Genomic DNA, 18,294 nt, shown 5'->3' on the forward strand with positions numbered 1-18,294 from the left:
TTTTTTTTTTGGTGTGTTAATGACAGTGATTGAATGTTGTGTTGTTAGGTTTTGTTGTCGATTTGCTCGCTGTTGAATGACCCGAACCCGAAAGATCCTCTTGTGCCGGAGATAGCCCAGATGTACATGGTAGATAAACCCAAGTACGAGTCGATTGCGCAAAGCTGGACACAGAAGTATGCCACTTGATGATAAAACAGAGCAAAAAGGTTCTGTTACTTTGCATGGAAGTGGAAATTTGAAGAAAAAAACATATGATTTTTTGTTGGGTTTATATTATATTAGCAAACGATATTATGTTATTATCATAATCAAACGACTTATTTAGCTGATCTTAATTATCTATATTAAACCTGATCTACATTATGATTTTCTCTCATCACTTAAAGAGTCTGTAGACTCGTTTTCAAAAGTGAACTTTTTTTAACCTACAACAATCTTCATTCATTCATCCTTCTGAGTATTACCATCAAACTATTTTGGAGTAGCGCTATATCGAGAATACTGTGACATACTTTTAAACAAAAAGTGGTAATATATATTACTCACTAGTGCTCCTAAGAAGTTCGGAAAATTGGCTTTTTGTTATCAAATAGTAGTACTCGATTTATAAACAATATAGTACGTAAGAAAATTGCAATGTCTTTTCTTTTTCAACAATTGGTATAAACAAAAAGGAATACTAGTAGAACAATATAGAAGATGGGAAAAAATTTGAGAGATTAGATCTCTGTACAATGGGTTGACTTGTCTTCTAACTTGAAAAATAAGCTTTAAAAGTCCTTTTTTGGTGTTCCCCTTTATTTCACTATTAATATGCTTTATATATTTAAAGGAATATCTGTATTAGTCACTAAACAAGATTAGATGATTGTGGTATCAATTAACACATACTTATTAGTTATTAGACAGTAGTCACAAAATTAGATAATTGTGGTATCGAACTATCGATTCACATTGTTTGTTTCGGTACTTTCTTCATTGCATGTGTAACTGCAATCTCAATTGCCGACAAACTACAAAAAAGTACAGCAATCTAACTTTAAGACTTGGCAAAAAAAAAAACTGTTAAAAGTACATAAAATAAAAATTAGAAAAAAAAATAATTAAGAAAAAAATTAGTAAAAGGAACTATACAATACAACAATTTCGTTATAGTATAATTTATTCGAATTTATTTATAAAAAGCGTTAAAAACCAACTAATAAAGTGAATTCTCGAAAAAGGAAAAAAAAAAAAAAAGGGGGGACGGACAGAGAGGAAAAGAGGAGGGCAAAGTCGTAAATTTACAGAGAAATAAATAGAAGTTGAGTCATTTAATGGTGGAGGGAGGGAGAGCTTCTTCTCCAATCAACGACTCATTCTAATTTGGTCTTCCTCTTCTCTCACCCCCTTCCTTCAATACGACTGCGTTTCTTCCATTTTCTTCATCATCCATCCTCTCAACACCAGATTACAAACACACAAAACACAAAAAAAGTTTAGGTAAAAAATAAATTATCTCCTTTCTCTTTGTTTGTCTCTAAAAGTTTTAGGCTTTTCAGCCTCTCTGATCGTTATCCGATCTCAAAGGTCCGTTCTTTCCTTGTTTAGATTCTCTTTTTTTTTTTTTTTTTTTTTTTTTTTTTTTTTTTTTTTTTTTTTTTNTGTTTTCAAGTTTTCGGTTTATTCGTGTTGTTATTGCAAACCACTCTTCGCCAATTCGATGAACTGAAAGTTTTTTAATTCCAGGAAAATTGCAATAATAATAAAAAAAAAAGAATCGATTTTTATATATTTCAGGCGAATTCGAACATTCAAATGGGTAGCTGCGTCTCTAAGGTAATGAATTAAGACAACAAAACCTTTGGCTTGGTTCTTTGTCGCATGTTGTCCTGATTGTATTTGTTGTTTCTGCGATGATAATGTAAAAGAAGAGGATTTTTTTGTTGTTGTTTGCTTTGGTACGTAGGGGAAAGGAGACGATGATTCCATCCACAACGTTGAGTTTTCCGGTGGCAATGTTCATCTGGTTACAACCAAAGAGATCTGGGATGACAAATTAGCTGAAGCTGCCCGTGATGGCAAAATCGTAATTATCTCTCCTCTCTTTTTCTTTTTTTTTTTTTCTCATCGAGTGTGTGTGTGTTTTTTTCAATCTCAATGCCAACCAATCTCATAAATAAACCATATTCTTCTCTCTAATTCTCTGTAAAAACAGGTGGTTGCAAACTTCAGCGCGACATGGTGTGGTCCTTGTAAGATTGTGGCACCATTCTACATCGAGCTCTCAGAGAAACACACTAATATCATGTTCCTTCTTGTAGATGTTGATGAACTCAGCGTAAGTGTCTCTTATTCTTGTTTCTCGTCTTCTCCTCAGCGTAACACAAACGTCTTTCTTTAAATGTATTTGTGTGATGATTATGTGTGCAGGATTTTAGCTCATCATGGGACATAAAGGCAACACCAACCTTCTTCTTCCTAAAGAATGGACAGCAAATAGGCAAGCTTGTTGGAGCTAACAAACCAGAGCTACAAAAGAAGATTACTTCTATCATTGATTCTGTGCCTGCTAGTCCTCAACGGTCTTGACTCTACTAGCACCCCTTTTGTATCTTCTGAGGTCTGTTCTTTGTGTCTTCTTCACCGTGTGATCAATTTGGTTGTGTAATGTAAAATGTTTAAAAAGATCACTAAAAACAATTGAGTTAGAGAAGAGCTTCCTGTTTTTATATAATATGCATCTTTTTTCGATTCTCTCAGTACTCAATATATCCTTGAATCGTCGCAATCTAAATGTTGCAAGCCTAGAAGCTTCTCTCTACTTTGATTTCTTCTTTGATATCATCATACACTTTACTAATGAAAGGCACTTATCCAATGCTTTGAGTATTTATGACATCTTGATCTTTCTCTTAAACTTGCGGATTTCATTTGTCACAAATCGCTCAAGCAGAGATCGGTTTCTAAACCAGATAGAAGCAGAACATAATAGGGCCAAAAATATTGGAGCTAGAATATTATAATTAGTCTGAATATGAGCTAACATATTGCAAGTGAAGATATGACTCTTCTTCAAACTCCACATAGTTTTGTTTCCAAGAATAGAGAGTTTGTGAATAATTCTTGCAAATTTTAAATTGTATTGTAAGTTAAGAGACTCAAAAGAACCATCTGACTTTGACTTGAACTTTGTCTTAAACTAAACTCTAATATTTAAAGCCTTAAAGGTAAATGCTAGCTACTAGTCTGGTGGTCCAAAGAAACGTCTTTATGATATTACGTTTTTATTACGTTGAAGAGGGTCAAAGGTCAAATATTAGCAGCTCTGGTTCAATAATTTAACAATCTCTTCTCGATCAATACATTCCTTTTTCATTATTTTAATAAGATATCGTAAATTAAATATAAAACAGTTTTTTTTAGTCAAGTCAACCGTAGATTTGTTACATGTTCATATGCTTCAGTGATCGAAGCAGGAGTAACATGTCGTTAAAGTTCATTTACAAGTTGGATGTGGATCTGTGAAGGAATGAAGGAGGAGGCCTCACGTATGTGAAGTTGGTAAATGGGTTGGCCTTCGGATCCGAACTCGGACTGCTTGCCGGAGAATCCAAAACAGACATTTCAGTCCAACATTTGTCAAAATTTGCTATGCATTGTCTTCCTGAAACCTCCGGCTTGAAACTTGGTTGTACTTCTCTAGCCTCCAGCTTCTTCCAGTTTATTCCCTTGAACCATTTGTGCTTTTTTATTTCCTCTGCTCCAGTCGGTCCACTTCCCAGTCGCCTTTCTGGCTCTTTTGCCAGCAGCTACATATTCATTACAAAGTCAGAATCAGAATTGCTCTAAATCCAATGCTTCAAAGTACAAAAAGATTGTAGAAGAGTCTTCTCATAAGAATATTTACTTACCCCTTTCAGTAAAGCATGAGCTTCATTAGACAGAAACTTCGGAAGCTTGATCTTTTCCTTTACTATACTCTGCTGTATCTTTCCTTTGCTCCCGACAAAAGGCGGCTGCACAAGTAAAACAATGACATTACAACACAATTTCAGTTATCACCTAAACAAATACCAAGCCATTAGGCTTCTCATGCAACAAAAGAAAGAAAAAAAAACACACTTCTTTTTTTTTTTACCTTGCCAGTGAGCATCTCATAGAGAAGGATCCCTACGCTCCACCAGTCGGCAGCCTTATCGTGTCCTTTACCGCGAACAATTTCAGGGGCCATGTACTCGGTAGTTCCACACATGGAGTTTGATCTTGTGTTTTCTTCAAATTCCTTTGCCAAACCAAAATCTGTTAACATAACGTGGCCATCAACGTCCATGAGTATGTTTTCAGGTTTAAGGTCTCTATGCATTATGCCTTTCTCATGGAGATGGGAAACTGCAGAGACAATTTCTGCAGTGTACGCACGAGCCAAGTCCTCTCTGTAAAACAGTAAAAAACAGAACTAGTTTAAACCTTGCAGACAAATTCTTGGCGAAACTCTAAAGATGGTTCAAGGAAAAAGAATCTACACGAAACCTGAAAAGCCCTTGGTGATAGAGCTGGAAGAAAAGATGACCTCCGTTTATAAAGTCGAGCACAAGATATAGCCTGTACTTGGTCTGCAAGGGAATGTATTACACTCTAAGTTAAGAAGTAGTGAAGTAAAATCAAAAGGATGCAAAACAGATAGACAAAAAAGTGGAACATGTACCTGAAAAGAGTATTTAAGTTGGACAATGAATGGATGATCGATTTTTGTAAGGATATCGCGTTCAGCTTTCATGTATTCAGCATGGTTCTTCTCAACAATCTTATCTTTTCTCATGACCTTCATGGCAAAGATCTCAGAGGTGTCTTTTTTCCTGACCTGATACACTTTCCCAAATGCACCTTGTCCCACAACTTTCAATACCTCAAAGTCCTCAATGCCTACTACGCCTGAAACCTCCCCTAGTTCTCCCTCTGGAGATTTATCACTGTCAGTGTCTTCATCATTACCAGAGAATTCATCGTTTTTTTCAAGACACTCTTCCTCCACTAAGTCAATTGAGTTCTTAGTCTCACGTAAGGTAAGCTTGTTCAGGTTCAAAGAAAGATTAACGACAGAAGATGGGCCAACCAATGAGTGGGATCGGCTGTAGACAACAGCAGGCTCGTCACAAAGAACATCACTGGGGTCTTCAGAGGAGTTAGTTTCAGGCATTGGACCAAAAACATCAGAGAAGTCGAGCTCAAGGTTATCATTGAAGACAGGTTTTGGAGGGCTGATGGATAAATAGAGGTGTTTCTGAAACGGCTTGCCAGTCAGGTTTGTGTTGGCAACAACAGGACACTGAGAAGAAACCATTTTTCTAAACAAATCGTCCAAAAGAATGATCACAGAGAAACAGAAAGCTTCACAAGTTCACCCAAATTGGCTACGGATGGAGTGAGTGAGGGAGAAAATTTGGAATAGTAAACCAAAATCAAGGAAGATGAGCTCTTCTTCTTGTTTCCCAATTTTAAGGAAACAGTGGTTGCTGCACAAGTGCCCAAATGCCATCAAAGTGCTCTAAGATCTGCAGTTCATAAAAGTTGAAGAGGTTAAGACTTAAGACATCATCATGAAAAGAAAAGAAAAAAAACTCAAAGTACATTAACTAATTATTGACCAAAAACAATGAAGAGAGACGGATACGGAATTAAAAATAAGCAAGTGGAAAAGATTCTTTTTTGAATTACCAAAAGCCAAAAGCTATAATAAAGTCAACATATTTGACATTAAGAAAACACCACACCGACCTAATATCTTTAGATGATCATCTGACCCAAATAAAACCCAGAAGTTTTAGAATTGCCCTATTCAGAATCGGTTAAAAAAAAACAATAGCTGGTTCGTTGATCAAAAAAAAAAAAGCTGGGCCGCCGCATAACACAAGCAATTTTGTAGAACAAAACCAGATAAACAGAGGAAAACTATGAGCTGTACCCTAAAAAAAAAGGTTTCGTGTCGTAGAAACAATAATATGAACTTACAATAATTTTAAAATCTAGAATAAGAAAAGGAATCCAAACACTGCGAGAGCTAAAAAGTCAAAGACGGAGAGAGAGGGATTTTACCAGGGAATATGCTTTGAGGAAGGAAGGAGACGAGGAGAGAAGAAGAGAAACTTAAAAAGGAAAGCCAAAGCCAAAACCCACAAGGAAAAGGTTTCGGAAGGCGCGTGGCTTCTTCTTTTATTATGTCTTTCAGAAGCATCGTGGATCATGGGGTCAGGACACGTGTTCCTGTTCTATTGGGACACCTATAATTTCTTCTCTGTTTTTTTGTGTGGGCCGGCGGCATTATTTAAAGCCCATTACAAACACCACCACTCTGGTCCAAAAGCAACACGTATCGTTATCACCTAACAGTTTACAGGATGTGTAATGTACACGTTCTCAACGTTTTTTTTTATATTCTTCACGAGGTCGAAAGGGTCATTGTTAGTTGTTCGACTTCAATAATTGGTTCTCAACCAAAACAATTGAAAACGTGATTCAACTCTACTTCAGAGTCTCATAAACAACTCAAATATAAATTAAGCTTCTTAAGTCAACCGAGATTGTTTTCATGTTCATACATTTGGCGGAAAACAACAACAAAAGAAGCAGGAATAACATAATATATAGTTCATCTACAAATTGGATGTGGATCGTTGAAGGAATGAAGGAGGAGGCCTCACGTATGAGAAGTTGGTAAATGGATTGGCCTTAGGATCCGAACTCGGACTGCTAGCCGGAGAATCCAAAACTGACATTTCAGTCCAACACTTGTCAAAGTTTGCTATGCACTGCCTTCCCGATACTTCAGGCTTGAAACTTGGCTCCACTTCTCTAGCCTCCAGCTTCTTCCAGTTTATTCCCTTGAACCATTTGTGCGCTTTTATCTCCTCTGCTCCACTCGGTCCACTTCCAAGTCGCCTTTCCGGCTCTTTTTGCAGCAGCTATACATTCATTACAAAGTCAGAACCAGTATTACTCTAAATCCACAATTCTTAGTAAACAAAGATTTTTTCATGTTTACTTACCCCTTTCAGCATCGCATGAGCTTCGTTAGACAGAAATTGTGGAAGCTTGATCTTGTCTTTCACGATTTTCTGCTGTATCTTTCCTTTGTTTCCCATAAACGGAGGCTACAGAAGGAAATCAAATGGCATCACACAACACATCACCTTAGCAAATTACTAAGAGAAGAGGCTTAATGCAAATTACAAAGAAGGCGGCTTTTACCTTTCCTGTGAGCATCTCATAAAGAAGAATCCCTACGCTCCACCAGTCAGCAGCTTTATCATGTCCTTTTCCTCGAACGATTTCAGGTGCCATATACTCCGTGGTTCCGCACATGGAGTTTGATCTTGTGTTTTCTTCAAATTCCTTTGCTAAACCGAAATCTGTTAACATCACGTGACCATCTGTGTCCATGAGTATGTTTTCAGGTTTTAGATCTCTATGCATTATGCCTTTCTCATGGAGATGGGAAACTGCAGAGACAATTTCTGCAGTGTACACACGAGCCAAGTCCTCTCTGTGAAAAGAGTAAAAAAACAGAACTAATTAAACCTCTGGTGAAACAGAACCAATTAAACCTAGCAGAATACTAGTGAAACTTGTTAAGTAGTTCAAAAAGGAATGACACCAAACCTGAAAAGCCCTTGGTGATAGAGCTGGAAGAAAAGATGCCCTCCATTTATAAAGTCGAGCACAAGATACAACCTATACTTGGTCTGCACAAAAGGGTATATTTAGTACTCTCGTTTATGAAATCAAACTATAAAACAGCAAACAAAGGGAAGATGGATTTTTTACCTGAAAAGAGTACTTAAGTTGAACGATGAAAGGATGATCAATTTTGGTAAGAATATCGCGCTCAGCTTTCATGTATTCAGCATGGTTCTTCTCCATAATGTGATCTTTCCTCATGACCTTCATTGCGTATATCTCAGAGGTCTCCTTTTTCCTGACCTGGTACACTTTCCCAAATGCACCTTTGCCAACAACCTTCAAAATCTCAAAATCATCTTTGCCTACTACACCTGAGACTTTGACCATATCTCCCTCTAGAGCTTTGTCACTGTCACTGTCGTCATTACCAGAGAATTCATCGTTTTCCTTTAAGGATTCGCCTTCAATACATTCCACCAAGTCAATAGAGTCCTCAGTCTCACGTAAGGTGAGCTTAGTCAGCTTCAAAGAATGACTATCGAGGGAAGAGGGACCAACCAATGAGTGGGATCGACTATAGACAACAGCAGGCTCGTCGTAGACAATATCATTGGCCTCTTCAGGGAGTGGACCAAACACATCAGAGAACTCAAGTTCAACATCATCATCTTTCAAAACAGAATCTGAAGGGCTGATGGATAGATATTGCTGTTTCTGGATTTTGTTGGGGACAGGACGCTGTGAGGAAACCATAATGTCCACAACAACAACAAAAAGATCGATACAGAATCACTGAGAAAGCTTTCAAGAGTTCACCACCACAAGCCTGGTGAGGGATTCTGTACCGAAGACAGATATTAATGAGGAGAGAACTGACTAAAACAATTGCTAATCTGGAAAATCTTGGGAAAAGGCAATCCGATAACAAGGAGAAGAAGCTCTTGTTGTTTCCCGGTTTTAAGGAAACACTGGATGCTGCAGAAGTGCGCAAATGCCATGAAGGTTTTATATGCTCTGCAAAAGATCATCAAAAGTTCACAGATTCATCAGAGGCTACCCACATGTACATATACAAAATCTCAAACATGACCAAATCTATGAAGAATCAAAAGGGATAATTTTTCACTGCAAAGAAACAATCTTGAATAAAACCCAAAGCCCTAAACAATCTCCGGATTCAGAACAGATTAGGAAAACCGAAAATTTCGATAATTCAGATCTACTGGTAAGCAAATTTCATGCAAATATCGAGATCTATGACCTGAATCTAAAAAATACGTTTCGTGGTTTAAAAAAACAATTCATGAATTTTGATAACTTCTATGATCCAGAAAGACAAAAAAAACATTGAATCTAAACTATGTTAAAACGGAAAGTCAAATGCAAGAGATAGAGAGGGGATTATTACCAGAGAGGATGGCTGAGGGAAGGAGACGAGGATGGAAATGAAGACGAGAGGAGAATTTAAGAGAAGCATCGCAGATCCAGGGATCTATACACGTGTTCGTATCCTATTGGGAGAACGTTGACCAGTTGTTAAATATGCGGCGGAGGTTTTTTTGTCCACTAATTCTTTCTTTTATTCTAGTGGGCCGCCTCTTATCAAGCCCATCATTAGACGTCCCTGATTCTTGTTTTTTCCCGGATTATGTGGATTTCGGATTTCAAATCCACGGTTGACAATAGCTCAAACTCAAACCATGAGATCAAATTACATATATACGTTCAGATAACTTTCCGTTTTCAGAAGATTACAATCCCATATTCCATCGAATATCCCCTAACTTGATGCTTCTTCAACTTTAGTCTTAAGTCTTAATAGTTGTTTATGTAACAACTTGTTGGGTTAGCTGACTCTTTGACGACTTCACTAACAACGTCAAGAGTTGTTGATTCATGTTTTGTGTATGAATCATTGTGGGTTCTGACGATGAATTTGCTGTTTTTACTCAAATTTAAATATAGTTATACAAATTTCTTATGTAATCGAAAAATTGTCTTGGGGTGTTCCAAAAAAGAAAACACAAAATATTTGTCCTCGGACATACTCATATACGCAAAAAAGATTTATCATTGCCTCCTTATTTAGTAACCCAATTTAAATTAGGTGTAGATCCGCTTCACGCCCGGTTCATGTATGCACCGGTTCTAGTGTCCACCAATATCTCTTCACCTACGTTAATAAAGAGCGGTACAGTAACTACTGCACCTGTTTCCAGTGTCGCCGGCTTTGATCCACCTATACATCCATAACACAACTTGGTTCAGGCTTGTTTAAACCAAAATACAAGGACCATTCTCTCTAAGCAAGAGGTTTGTGCAACATTATTATTACCTTGCGCAGTGTCACCGCGAAGGCCAGGATCAACGTCAACAATTTTCAACTTAACTGTGATCGGTAGATCGAAATCGATAACCTAGCAACAGTCCAGACAGAAACAAGTTAGCATCACCGCCTAAATCCTGTGAACTACTTACATTCCATGTTAACGCGTGTACCTTGTCTTTCCAATACAGCAAAATGCAATCCATGCCTTCTTTCAGCCATTTCGTCTTCTCACCCATATCAGATTCGTTAAGACATGTTTCCTCGTATGTGGTCTACAATATAAAATAAAATTTGATAACCAAGAGAAAACCATAACAATTTAGTACTCAAATTTTTAAGCTATACCATGGCTACATTAGTGAATAAGAGAAGTAAGGATGACATACCAAATCCATGAAAACGAATTGAGACCCATCTTTGTATGTGAACTGTTTGGTTTCTTTGTATATGTTAGCTTCCTCGACCTGTAACATAGAATGATCATAGTCAAGACAGTGCAACTAGAATCATTCGCCGGATTAAGATACAAGAAACAAAGAAAAGGATATTACAGAAATCCCAGCACGAAATGTTCTCTCCACTGTGCTGCCATTAACATAATTCCTGATCTTAGTCCTCACAAATGCCGCACCTTTCCCTGGTTTCACATGAAGAAACTCTGCCCCACAAGAAAAAAAAACTCAATAGACTAGAAAAGTACAAGCATCAAAGCCAAAACAATGGTTAAATCCTCATGAACTAGTAACAGTACTATCTACCAATTCCAGATAACCTATAGGTAAGAGCGAATTGAGGAGGAAGAAAGATACCAAGAACACGCCAAGGAGCACCATCGACTTCGATATTTGTACCGGCTTTGATGTCGTTAGCAGACATAGAGCAGTGAATCCCTGCAATTCAAATTCGTCCGGATATATATTATACAAAAAAAAAAAAAAAAAGAGTTCAAAATCAATTTGCATAGAGTGCCTCGAATTTGTTAGAGATGCGGAGAGAAATTAACTGGGAAATCTGTTGGTTCGGGGAGAAATCCGAAGAGGGAGCGCCAATCGAGATAGTGAGATCGATGAAGATGAAGCAGCTGAATAAGGTATGCACAATGATGGAGATGAAGTTACTGAATATATCGCTCTTCCCGCCATTTTAGTTCTTCCGCCCGACGAGACAAACGGAGTCGCTCGCTCAGTGTTGTTGGCTGTGGTGTGGATAAGGTCCTCTAGGGAAGAAGTAGCCAGAAGGAGTCGAGGAGGAAGCAAGTTTTTTTTTTTTAACTCTCAATTGAACCAACCTTTAACACACCATAAACAAACCGAACCGTACTTCGGTTCAATTCAATTATCCGGTTAAAAACCAAAACCAAACCAGAAGTCAATTTCATTTTATTTATGTATAATCAAGGTGTATGATACTATGATATGAACATGAACTTGTCAAGATCGTAATACCAAAACCAGAAGTCAATTTCAAGAACATCTGTACAGTCTCATAGTTGACTTCAAATTTTCAACTAGCACAAAAGACCAACAAAATATTACACAGAGCCTTTAAGAACACAGAAACAGCACTCATCATAACTCTACCTCTTGTTCCTCTGTTAGGGAATAGGAATCAGACTTGGCACATAAACATAGCTACAAATAAACGGATCATAGTAGTCATACTGTCCATGTTTCGCTGTCTCGATTTGTTTCGTGATCCCACCTTGATCAAATTCGTAAAACTTGATGCGAATATACCATTTATCATAATCTTCTTCTTCTTCTTCTTCTTCTTCTTCTTCTTCTTGTAGACTTGCCTCACACCACACCATTATATTCCTGTGCTTGCCAATGGAGTATCCTGGACGAGCCATTTCACTATGGATATGTAACGGTGGGAGATCATGGCTAGTTACATTGAAGTATTGGCTAAACGAAACAACCCCATCAGTCAAACTGTTTGTCATTCACACCTCAATCCCCGTTGACTCTCTTCAGCTTGTAGTAACAAAGAGAGTCTATCTCCATTGAAACAGGCCAATCGAGTCACCCAAGGAGAAGGACAAACGCATATCTCCTTGAATGTTTCAGTGGAGAAATCAAAACTTACAATGAAATGTTCCTTCTTCACAGCAATCCAATACATGTTATCCAATACATCATCGTAGTTTTGCGAGTTTTGCGTATTTAACTCTCTGTTATTCCATTTTTCACACGTACACAGCAAGAGTCCATCACAGTGAACCATAGAATCTATCGGATACGACTCGCGGAACTCGTCAGGGATTAATACAACTGAGAGTGTTCCACTCACCGGATCCATGATCTGACGATCATATACTCTTATGAACCGTTCCGGAGAGTGATCCAAGTGACTGTACATGAATCTTTTGTCGCTAGTGATGAGAACGTACCATTTCTTGCACGTCGATTTGAATCGGATCAATGATTCGGCGGGAGTCCTGTAAAGTATTTCTTCTATCAACTCGAGTGGCAGTGTTGGCAACAACAAACGCTTTGAGGAAGAAGCCATGCGACGCTGCTTACTGTGACAAAAAAAGATTTGAATCGAATCAGAGAGATTGATTCTTGAATATGGTTTCTTTTTCGTTTAAGATTTGAAGGCGAATAAGGAAAGGAAAATGAAACTGTGACATTACTGTTTTTATCCATACACAAAACATTCCATAAACTGTACTTTTAAAGAATTGTGTTGATATGTACAAAGGTTGATTATTAAAATCTAAAGACGAAGAAATGTTGATTATTATGTACAACAACTCGCTCGATGTCCGGATTTATAAATAACGCAAAAACAGAAAAAGAAGAAGAAAAAACTTTTTTTTTTCTTTTTAATATATTTGGAATCCGAAAAAAACAAATCAACGCCAAAAATATAAAACAAATAGGAAAAAAGAAGAAAGAAGAGAGAGAGAGAGAGATATGAACAAATCAAAACCCTTCCAGACTAGTTCTCCTACCACTGGCTGAAGACGATCTCCGAACCTCTTCCCTAGCCATCTCCTCCAACGATGAACAAGCTCGTGGCGGAAACACTGGTGCGAACACGACCGTTCCTCCCCTTGTGGGTGAAATCGACGGTTGTTGTCGTGGTGGAGGCGAGGGTGAAAAGCTCGACCTTGGTGGCACTGAAGCTGGAGTCCAAATAATGGTGTTGAGACTGCTTGATCTTCCCATATGTTTCCTTGCAGCGACAGGTGCTGGTTCTATTAACGGAAACCTACACGAGTACTTCATGTCCTGTATCACTTTCAGTTGATCCACAATGTTTCTCATGGTTGGACGCTCTGATGGCTCCACCTGCAGACATTTCTGTGCTATATCCGCTACGCTCCTTGCAGCTTTAGCCGGAAACCGACCTTTAAGCTGAGGATCCATGATAAGTGAGAGCCTGCAGTCATCAGCTAGAAAAGCTCTGCTCCATTTCACCAAGTTCCTTTCTTCTTTCGGGTAAGCCCCGTCCATGTTTTTCCTCCCCGTCAGCAGCTCAAGAAGAACTATTCCGTAGCTCCACACGTTGCTCTTCGGTGTCAAAAGCCCTCTCTCTATTGTCTCGACCGAGAGATTCGCAAGTGCTGAACTGTTTGATGTCTCTGTCTCTGGAGCATGGCCTGCACAACCGTATCCTGATAGCTTGGCGCTGAAATCTTTGTCGACTTGGATATTAGCAGTAGAAAATTCATTGTACATTGCCTGTTTCATTCAGAGCATGAAAAAGACTCAGTCACCAATATGTGCATCCAAATTCACGAACTTTTGATAGATGCACCAACATGTTATCAATACGAAAAAGGCTCAGTCACTAATATATGTTATCATCCAAGTGCACAAATGTACCTGAAACGGGCCTTCTTCGTGCAAGAAGGTTAAACCTAGAGCTGCGCAAAGAGCAATCTTCATCCTAGTGTTCCAATCAAGTGGAGGACCATCTGATCTCCCATGCAGCAACCGGTCCAAACTACCGTGAGCAAGCCTCTCGTACACCAACATTCTAGTGTCCAAACCGTCACGGGCATGATAGCCTACCAGTTTACACAGATTCTGGTGTTGCAGCGAGGCCAATGTGTTCACTTCATTAATGAACTCTCTGATACTCTGTAGAATAACAATATTAAGGAAACAACAAACACATAAATAAATATCCTCAAGACTTAAAAGAGGTAACAATAACCACAAAAGATTTTAGTTACCTGAGTAGTTACGTTAAGTCGCACAACAGTTGCGTCGACCTTCTTTAAGCCAGAGGTTGAAGCTTCATCACCAAAAGAAGCCATGTACATAACAGATGAAAGACCTTCCAACACACAACGGTCAGAGTAAAAAGCGCTACAAGCAGCAGCCACTTCATCATATGAGAAGCTCCTAACAGAGGCGCTAGGTGGCAATGGCAAAGGTCCAGAGACAGCTCCGGATGCGGATAACCGACCGCTGTTTCCATTAAAGGACTTAAAGCTTCCCCAATTCTTCAAAGACGAACCAGTCTTTGGAGATGGCAGAGGAAGCGGTTGAGGACTAGATTCTTTTGTAGAAGGACGAGCATCTCTTGGTTGGTCATCTTGCTCATCATGGTAAACTCCAGCAAGAAGATCCCGTTCGACAGCACCGTGAATGCTTGAGGGAGCAGACATCACTCTTGCCCGGCTACTCATATCTCCAGTTCCACCATTAGTAGTAGAGTGAATTGGCTTCACTCGAGTTCTGAAGCTGGGTGGAGCTGATTGTAAACTACGACTTGCAATGTTGGGTGGCTGAGGTAAAGCAGTTGGCTTGCTTTCTTCAGGATCAAACCGCTTCATAGACACGGAGCCTCGTTTCTTCTTGCTCTTCAAAGGGAAACAACCCAAAACCATCTTTTTCCCAATCTTCTAAAATCTGTTTGTTATTCTAATATACATATAAACTCAGGAGAAATCAAAATTTCACCTGAAAATGATTCAAGAGATACAACTGATTAGCAAATCACACAAAAATACACAGTTTTTTAGAAAACCCAGATCCGTTTTTTTTGTGTGTGTGCATGTGTTGGCCATAGAAATAAACAATTTTTTTTCAGTAGAAATACAGATCTCGTGGGTTGAGAATTTAAGAAGTTGAAGCAACAACAACAAGCAAAAGGACAGTTACATAAACCCTAATTCAATTAACAGTGAAACAGCAACAACAACAAAAAAAGAACTGCAAAGATTGTATAATCTAATAAGAAGACACGCTTTGGATTAGTTTAATGACGAGATATCCAATTAGATTAAATTCGGTAAAGAGACAAAGAGACAAGGACAATTAAATCCAGTAATACAACGAACGAACTTCCCTTTTTATTTTTCTAAAATCGCATTATCATTGGATAGATATTTTCAAATTCAAGAAAAAAAAAAATCACTTTTGAAAGTGAGCTAATTGATGAAACCAAAGTTGTCATTTAAACAAAATCTTAGGATAAAATCAAAATCTATCCGTGAGAAAGTTCGTTATCCGAACGCAAGAAAAAAGACATGAAGTCTTCTTCGATCTAGAAAAATCAAAAACAGACATGGGAAGATAGAAGAAATCAGTTCAAACCTGGAAGAGACAAAGAGAACCCAAGAAAATTCTAAGGAGACTGCGGCTACAGAGAGAAAGAGAAAGATATGCAAAAAAAAAAAAAAAAAAAAAANCGAGAAATTTCTGGGAAGAAGAAGGGGTGAGGAAAACTAAACAAGTCTGTCTGTTTGGGAAAGTGAGAGAGAGAGAGAGAGAGAGAGAGTCATATAGAGAGAGAGAGAGAGAGAGAAACACAAAATAAAATTGGTGGGACCTGAAAAGAGGCAGTGGTCAAAGTTCAAACCAAAACAGATATCCAAAGATTTTATTACTATATTATTTCTATCTTTTTATGAGTTTTGTCCAAAATCTTAATTCAATTCCTCAGCTAACTAGTTTGGAATTTTTCTCTTACTCTTACTTTTTTATATTCTTTCTTTCCACTTTTTGTTTTCTTTCTCTCTATAACCTCGTCACAAAAAAATATTATACTACAAATCTACCTCATTCACATTTTATTATTATTATTATTTTCTCATTAACACAATGTAACTGCTCAAAAAGATATAACTCTACTTGATGTTGTTCCAACTAATAGCCTTTTTTTTAATAGTTTTCTTCAAAGTTCATTTTGCTATATCACATATCATTTATTTTGGAAAAATCACATCTCATATGAAATACAATCACTATATCAGAAAAACTACTTAATAATTATCTCTATTTTCTTAATCATTGTGATTTAATTTACTAATTAACGATGATATTGTTGTATCTATTATCCATTCTAACTTGAATTATATTTTAAAATATCAATAATCGAGTGAGCTAATTTATTTTTAATGATCTAATTTATTATGTTAACAATTTGTACCAATTGTAATATCACTATATAGTTTAGGTTTGATTTAGGAAATAGCCATTTAAAATGTGTACCTTATAACTAAAAATTAAAATAACAATATATAGAAAACAGATAAGGTAGGGAAAAAAAACTGTAAAATCAGGAGGAGAAAGCCTAGATTTCCAGTAAAGAGGAGGAGGGGCCTCGAGAAAAGCGACATCTCAGTCAAACTTGGAAAACTAGTTTTGTCCTTTTTTTTTTTTAATTATAAGTATAAGTAATTAGTAGTATTTTGTCTTTGCTTGTTCAATAAAAATAGGCCGTATCTACTCTAATGACAGGTAATCTTCTTCTCATTGGGTCAAATGACTAAACTTAAGATAGGTTTGTTGACTAAAAACATCGTAACCGTTCGAATTAGAAGATTTATCAACCAACCAACGGTTCTTATTCAGTCACTTCCTCGCTAATGTGGGACCCGCTGACATCGTTTCTTTTGGAAGATTTAAATTACTTAAAGAAATCATTTTATCAAAAAAGCTTAATAAGCACACGCGCGATGTGCACGCGTGCGGCGACGAAACTCTTATCAATTTCAGACAACAGAGGACACGTGGGGTCCCTTCGAACCACTCTCTCCCAATCTCCTCCTCTACTTCCTGAATATTTTTTACTTAAACAGTTTTTAACACTATCATCATCATATGTGGTCTTTTTTTTTTCTCGAGTTTATGATAATCAAATGGACATTTTCACAAATTCATATAATCAGGTTTTTGATTTTTCAATTGGAACCATTCACGTATTCACTTATTAGATCATCTCCAATGTATATCTCTATTTTTTTCTCTAAAATGGAGTAATTCTAAAATAGAGCATTGTTTTCCTCCAATGTATTACTCTATTTTAGAGTTGAAAATAGAGATAGTGTAAAAAAATAGAGATGAGAATAGAGTTGCTCTATATATAGAACAATCATATCATTTTCTCTATTTTAGAGTAAAATATAAAGTAGGGTTGGAGCAAATGTTACTCTATAATAGAGTTTTGATTCTAAAATAGAGTGGGGTTGGAGATGCCCTTACAATGCTACATAAATAGAAAGTTTAAGCTAATATACTTGTCCGATTTTTATGTTTTACTTGACTTCAACTCCAACTCATAGACTTATATTGTTCGTTCGTTCCTAAAAGTGTTTTTTTTTATTCTTCTTTTTCCTATATTGGCGGAGCTTCCTCTTGGTCTTTGCCGCTTCTTTTCTCGGCATTGTTTAGACTCTACTGCTTTGGGCTTTGACCATCCTAAGTTACATCATCATTTTTTCCCCCATATGTTAGTCTTGTCCAATGAAATTTTTTTTTGTTGTAGATGCATTCTTTCGCTTTTGTAATATCATTCATGTGCATGTGCATTACAAACTATAGTGACATATATCTGAGCGTTCGGCACTTCGGCTAACCAAACCATATTGATATCGTATCTTAAGCCACTAATTTGACAATTTTGGTGATTTTTACCAAGTGAAAGTTACTTATCATTCAAACAGGATATTTTTTTTTCTCTATTTTGTAGGTAGTTTATATCAAAAATGATAAAACGTATAGTACAGTATCATATAAAAACTTATGAAGATTGAAATAACTTAAAATATTTTTTTGAACACTAGCATGCACGTTTTCTATGCTGTTATTGTTGATACGCAATTTAATAATGTTCTGGTATAGTCGTCTACTTTTCTCCTTATGTGAGTAGACTTTTTTGTTTTTAGTTTAGTTGGAATATATATAATTATGGTTTGAACAGGGGTCGCCTTACTTTGGTTTGATCTATATTGAACAAGCCACATAACAAAAAAAAGAAATGATTTTCACGTTTGACTAATTATTATACTACTGGTGACAAGTCATGAATATTCACTATTTCTACAAATTTTATTTAAA

General features: G+C 37.1%; 5 protein-coding genes and 1 pseudogene across 9 annotated transcripts; 1 reads left to right on the top strand and 5 right to left on the bottom strand.

Moving 5' to 3' along the window:
• On the top strand, positions 1,290-2,739 carry LOC104745022 (thioredoxin H9-like). 3 transcript variants are annotated; one of them, XM_010466178.1, is made up of 5 exons: positions 1,290-1,485; positions 1,783-1,821; positions 1,952-2,071; positions 2,201-2,323; positions 2,416-2,739. In XM_010466178.1, the coding sequence occupies exons 2-5, from the start codon at positions 1,801-1,803 to the stop codon at positions 2,572-2,574; spliced, it is 423 nt and encodes a 140-aa protein (XP_010464480.1). In that variant the 5' UTR covers positions 1,290-1,485; positions 1,783-1,800; the 3' UTR covers positions 2,575-2,739. The 3 variants fall into 3 exon arrangements, with proteins under 3 accessions (XP_010464480.1, XP_010464479.1, XP_010464478.1); XM_010466177.2 differs by having other exon boundaries at positions 1,291-1,572; positions 1,732-1,821; XM_010466176.2 differs by having other exon boundaries at positions 1,292-1,572.
• On the bottom strand, positions 3,320-6,367 carry LOC104745023 (serine/threonine-protein kinase AtPK2/AtPK19). 3 transcript variants are annotated; one of them, XM_010466179.2, is made up of 6 exons: positions 6,079-6,367; positions 4,691-5,537; positions 4,516-4,598; positions 4,124-4,418; positions 3,897-4,001; positions 3,320-3,794 (listed from the first exon to the last, which is right to left on the bottom strand). In XM_010466179.2, exons 2-6 carry the CDS (start codon positions 5,324-5,326, stop codon positions 3,486-3,488), a joined length of 1,428 nt encoding a protein of 475 aa, XP_010464481.1. In that variant the 5' UTR covers positions 5,327-5,537; positions 6,079-6,367; the 3' UTR covers positions 3,320-3,485. The 3 variants fall into 3 exon arrangements, with proteins under 3 accessions (XP_010464481.1, XP_010464482.1, XP_010464483.1); XM_010466180.1 differs by lacking the exon at positions 6,079-6,367 and adding an exon at positions 5,995-6,042; XM_010466181.2 differs by lacking the exon at positions 6,079-6,367 and adding an exon at positions 5,761-5,948.
• On the bottom strand, positions 6,498-9,178 carry LOC104745025 (serine/threonine-protein kinase AtPK1/AtPK6). The gene is made up of 6 exons (XM_010466182.2): positions 9,071-9,178; positions 7,807-8,676; positions 7,642-7,724; positions 7,231-7,525; positions 7,029-7,133; positions 6,498-6,944 (listed from the first exon to the last, which is right to left on the bottom strand). The coding sequence occupies exons 2-6, from the start codon at positions 8,413-8,415 to the stop codon at positions 6,636-6,638; spliced, it is 1,401 nt and encodes a 466-aa protein (XP_010464484.1). The 5' UTR covers positions 8,416-8,676; positions 9,071-9,178; the 3' UTR covers positions 6,498-6,635.
• LOC104745026 (elongation factor P) lies at positions 9,615-11,258 on the bottom strand. The gene is made up of 7 exons (XM_010466183.2): positions 10,995-11,258; positions 10,801-10,881; positions 10,543-10,649; positions 10,378-10,455; positions 10,162-10,263; positions 9,998-10,079; positions 9,615-9,901 (listed from the first exon to the last, which is right to left on the bottom strand). The coding sequence occupies exons 1-7, from the start codon at positions 11,131-11,133 to the stop codon at positions 9,783-9,785; spliced, it is 708 nt and encodes a 235-aa protein (XP_010464485.1). The 5' UTR covers positions 11,134-11,258; the 3' UTR covers positions 9,615-9,782.
• On the bottom strand, positions 11,511-12,503 carry LOC104745027 (annotated as a pseudogene).
• LOC104745028 (probable receptor-like protein kinase At3g55450) lies at positions 12,678-15,701 on the bottom strand. The gene is made up of 4 exons (XM_010466186.2): positions 15,550-15,701; positions 14,181-14,913; positions 13,828-14,085; positions 12,678-13,683 (listed from the first exon to the last, which is right to left on the bottom strand). Exons 2-4 carry the CDS (start codon positions 14,838-14,840, stop codon positions 12,922-12,924), a joined length of 1,680 nt encoding a protein of 559 aa, XP_010464488.1. The 5' UTR covers positions 14,841-14,913; positions 15,550-15,701; the 3' UTR covers positions 12,678-12,921.

This window comes from Camelina sativa, chromosome 15 (assembly GCF_000633955.1).
Source record: "Camelina sativa cultivar DH55 chromosome 15, Cs, whole genome shotgun sequence".
Lineage (NCBI taxonomy): Eukaryota > Viridiplantae > Streptophyta > Magnoliopsida > Brassicales > Brassicaceae > Camelina > Camelina sativa.

Coding starts and splice junctions, on each gene's coding strand:
- LOC104745022 (XM_010466178.1), top strand. CDS start 1,801: ATGGGTAGCTGCGTCTCTAAG. Junction 2,072..2,200: donor CTGCCCGTGATGGCAAAATC/GTAATTATCTCT, acceptor CTGTAAAAACAG/GTGGTTGCAAACTTCAGCGC. Junction 2,324..2,415: donor TAGATGTTGATGAACTCAGC/GTAAGTGTCTCT, acceptor TTATGTGTGCAG/GATTTTAGCTCATCATGGGA.
- LOC104745023 (XM_010466179.2), bottom strand. CDS start 5,326: ATGGTTTCTTCTCAGTGTCCTGTTGTTGCCAACACAAACCTGACTGGC. Junction 4,002..4,123: donor ATGAGATGCTCACTGGCAAG/GTAAAAAAAAAA, acceptor TTACTTGTGCAG/CCGCCTTTTGTCGGGAGCAA. Junction 3,795..3,896: donor CTCATGCTTTACTGAAAGGG/GTAAGTAAATAT, acceptor ATGAATATGTAG/CTGCTGGCAAAAGAGCCAGA.
- LOC104745025 (XM_010466182.2), bottom strand. CDS start 8,415: ATGGTTTCCTCACAGCGTCCTGTCCCCAACAAAATCCAGAAACAGCAA. Junction 7,725..7,806: donor AACTTAAGTACTCTTTTCAG/GTAAAAAATCCA, acceptor CCTTTTGTGCAG/ACCAAGTATAGGTTGTATCT. Junction 6,945..7,028: donor CTCATGCGATGCTGAAAGGG/GTAAGTAAACAT, acceptor ATGAATGTATAG/CTGCTGCAAAAAGAGCCGGA.
- LOC104745026 (XM_010466183.2), bottom strand. CDS start 11,133: ATGGCGGGAAGAGCGATATATTCAGTAACTTCATCTCCATCATTGTGC. Junction 10,650..10,800: donor TGCTCCTTGGCGTGTTCTTG/GTATCTTTCTTC, acceptor CTTGTGGGGCAG/AGTTTCTTCATGTGAAACCA. Junction 10,264..10,377: donor AATTCGTTTTCATGGATTTG/GTATGTCATCCT, acceptor TTTATATTGTAG/ACCACATACGAGGAAACATG.
- LOC104745028 (XM_010466186.2), bottom strand. CDS start 14,840: ATGGTTTTGGGTTGTTTCCCTTTGAAGAGCAAGAAGAAACGAGGCTCC. Junction 14,086..14,180: donor GACTTAACGTAACTACTCAG/GTAACTAAAATC, acceptor GTTATTCTACAG/AGTATCAGAGAGTTCATTAA. Junction 13,684..13,827: donor ACGAAGAAGGCCCGTTTCAG/GTACATTTGTGC, acceptor TGAATGAAACAG/GCAATGTACAATGAATTTTC.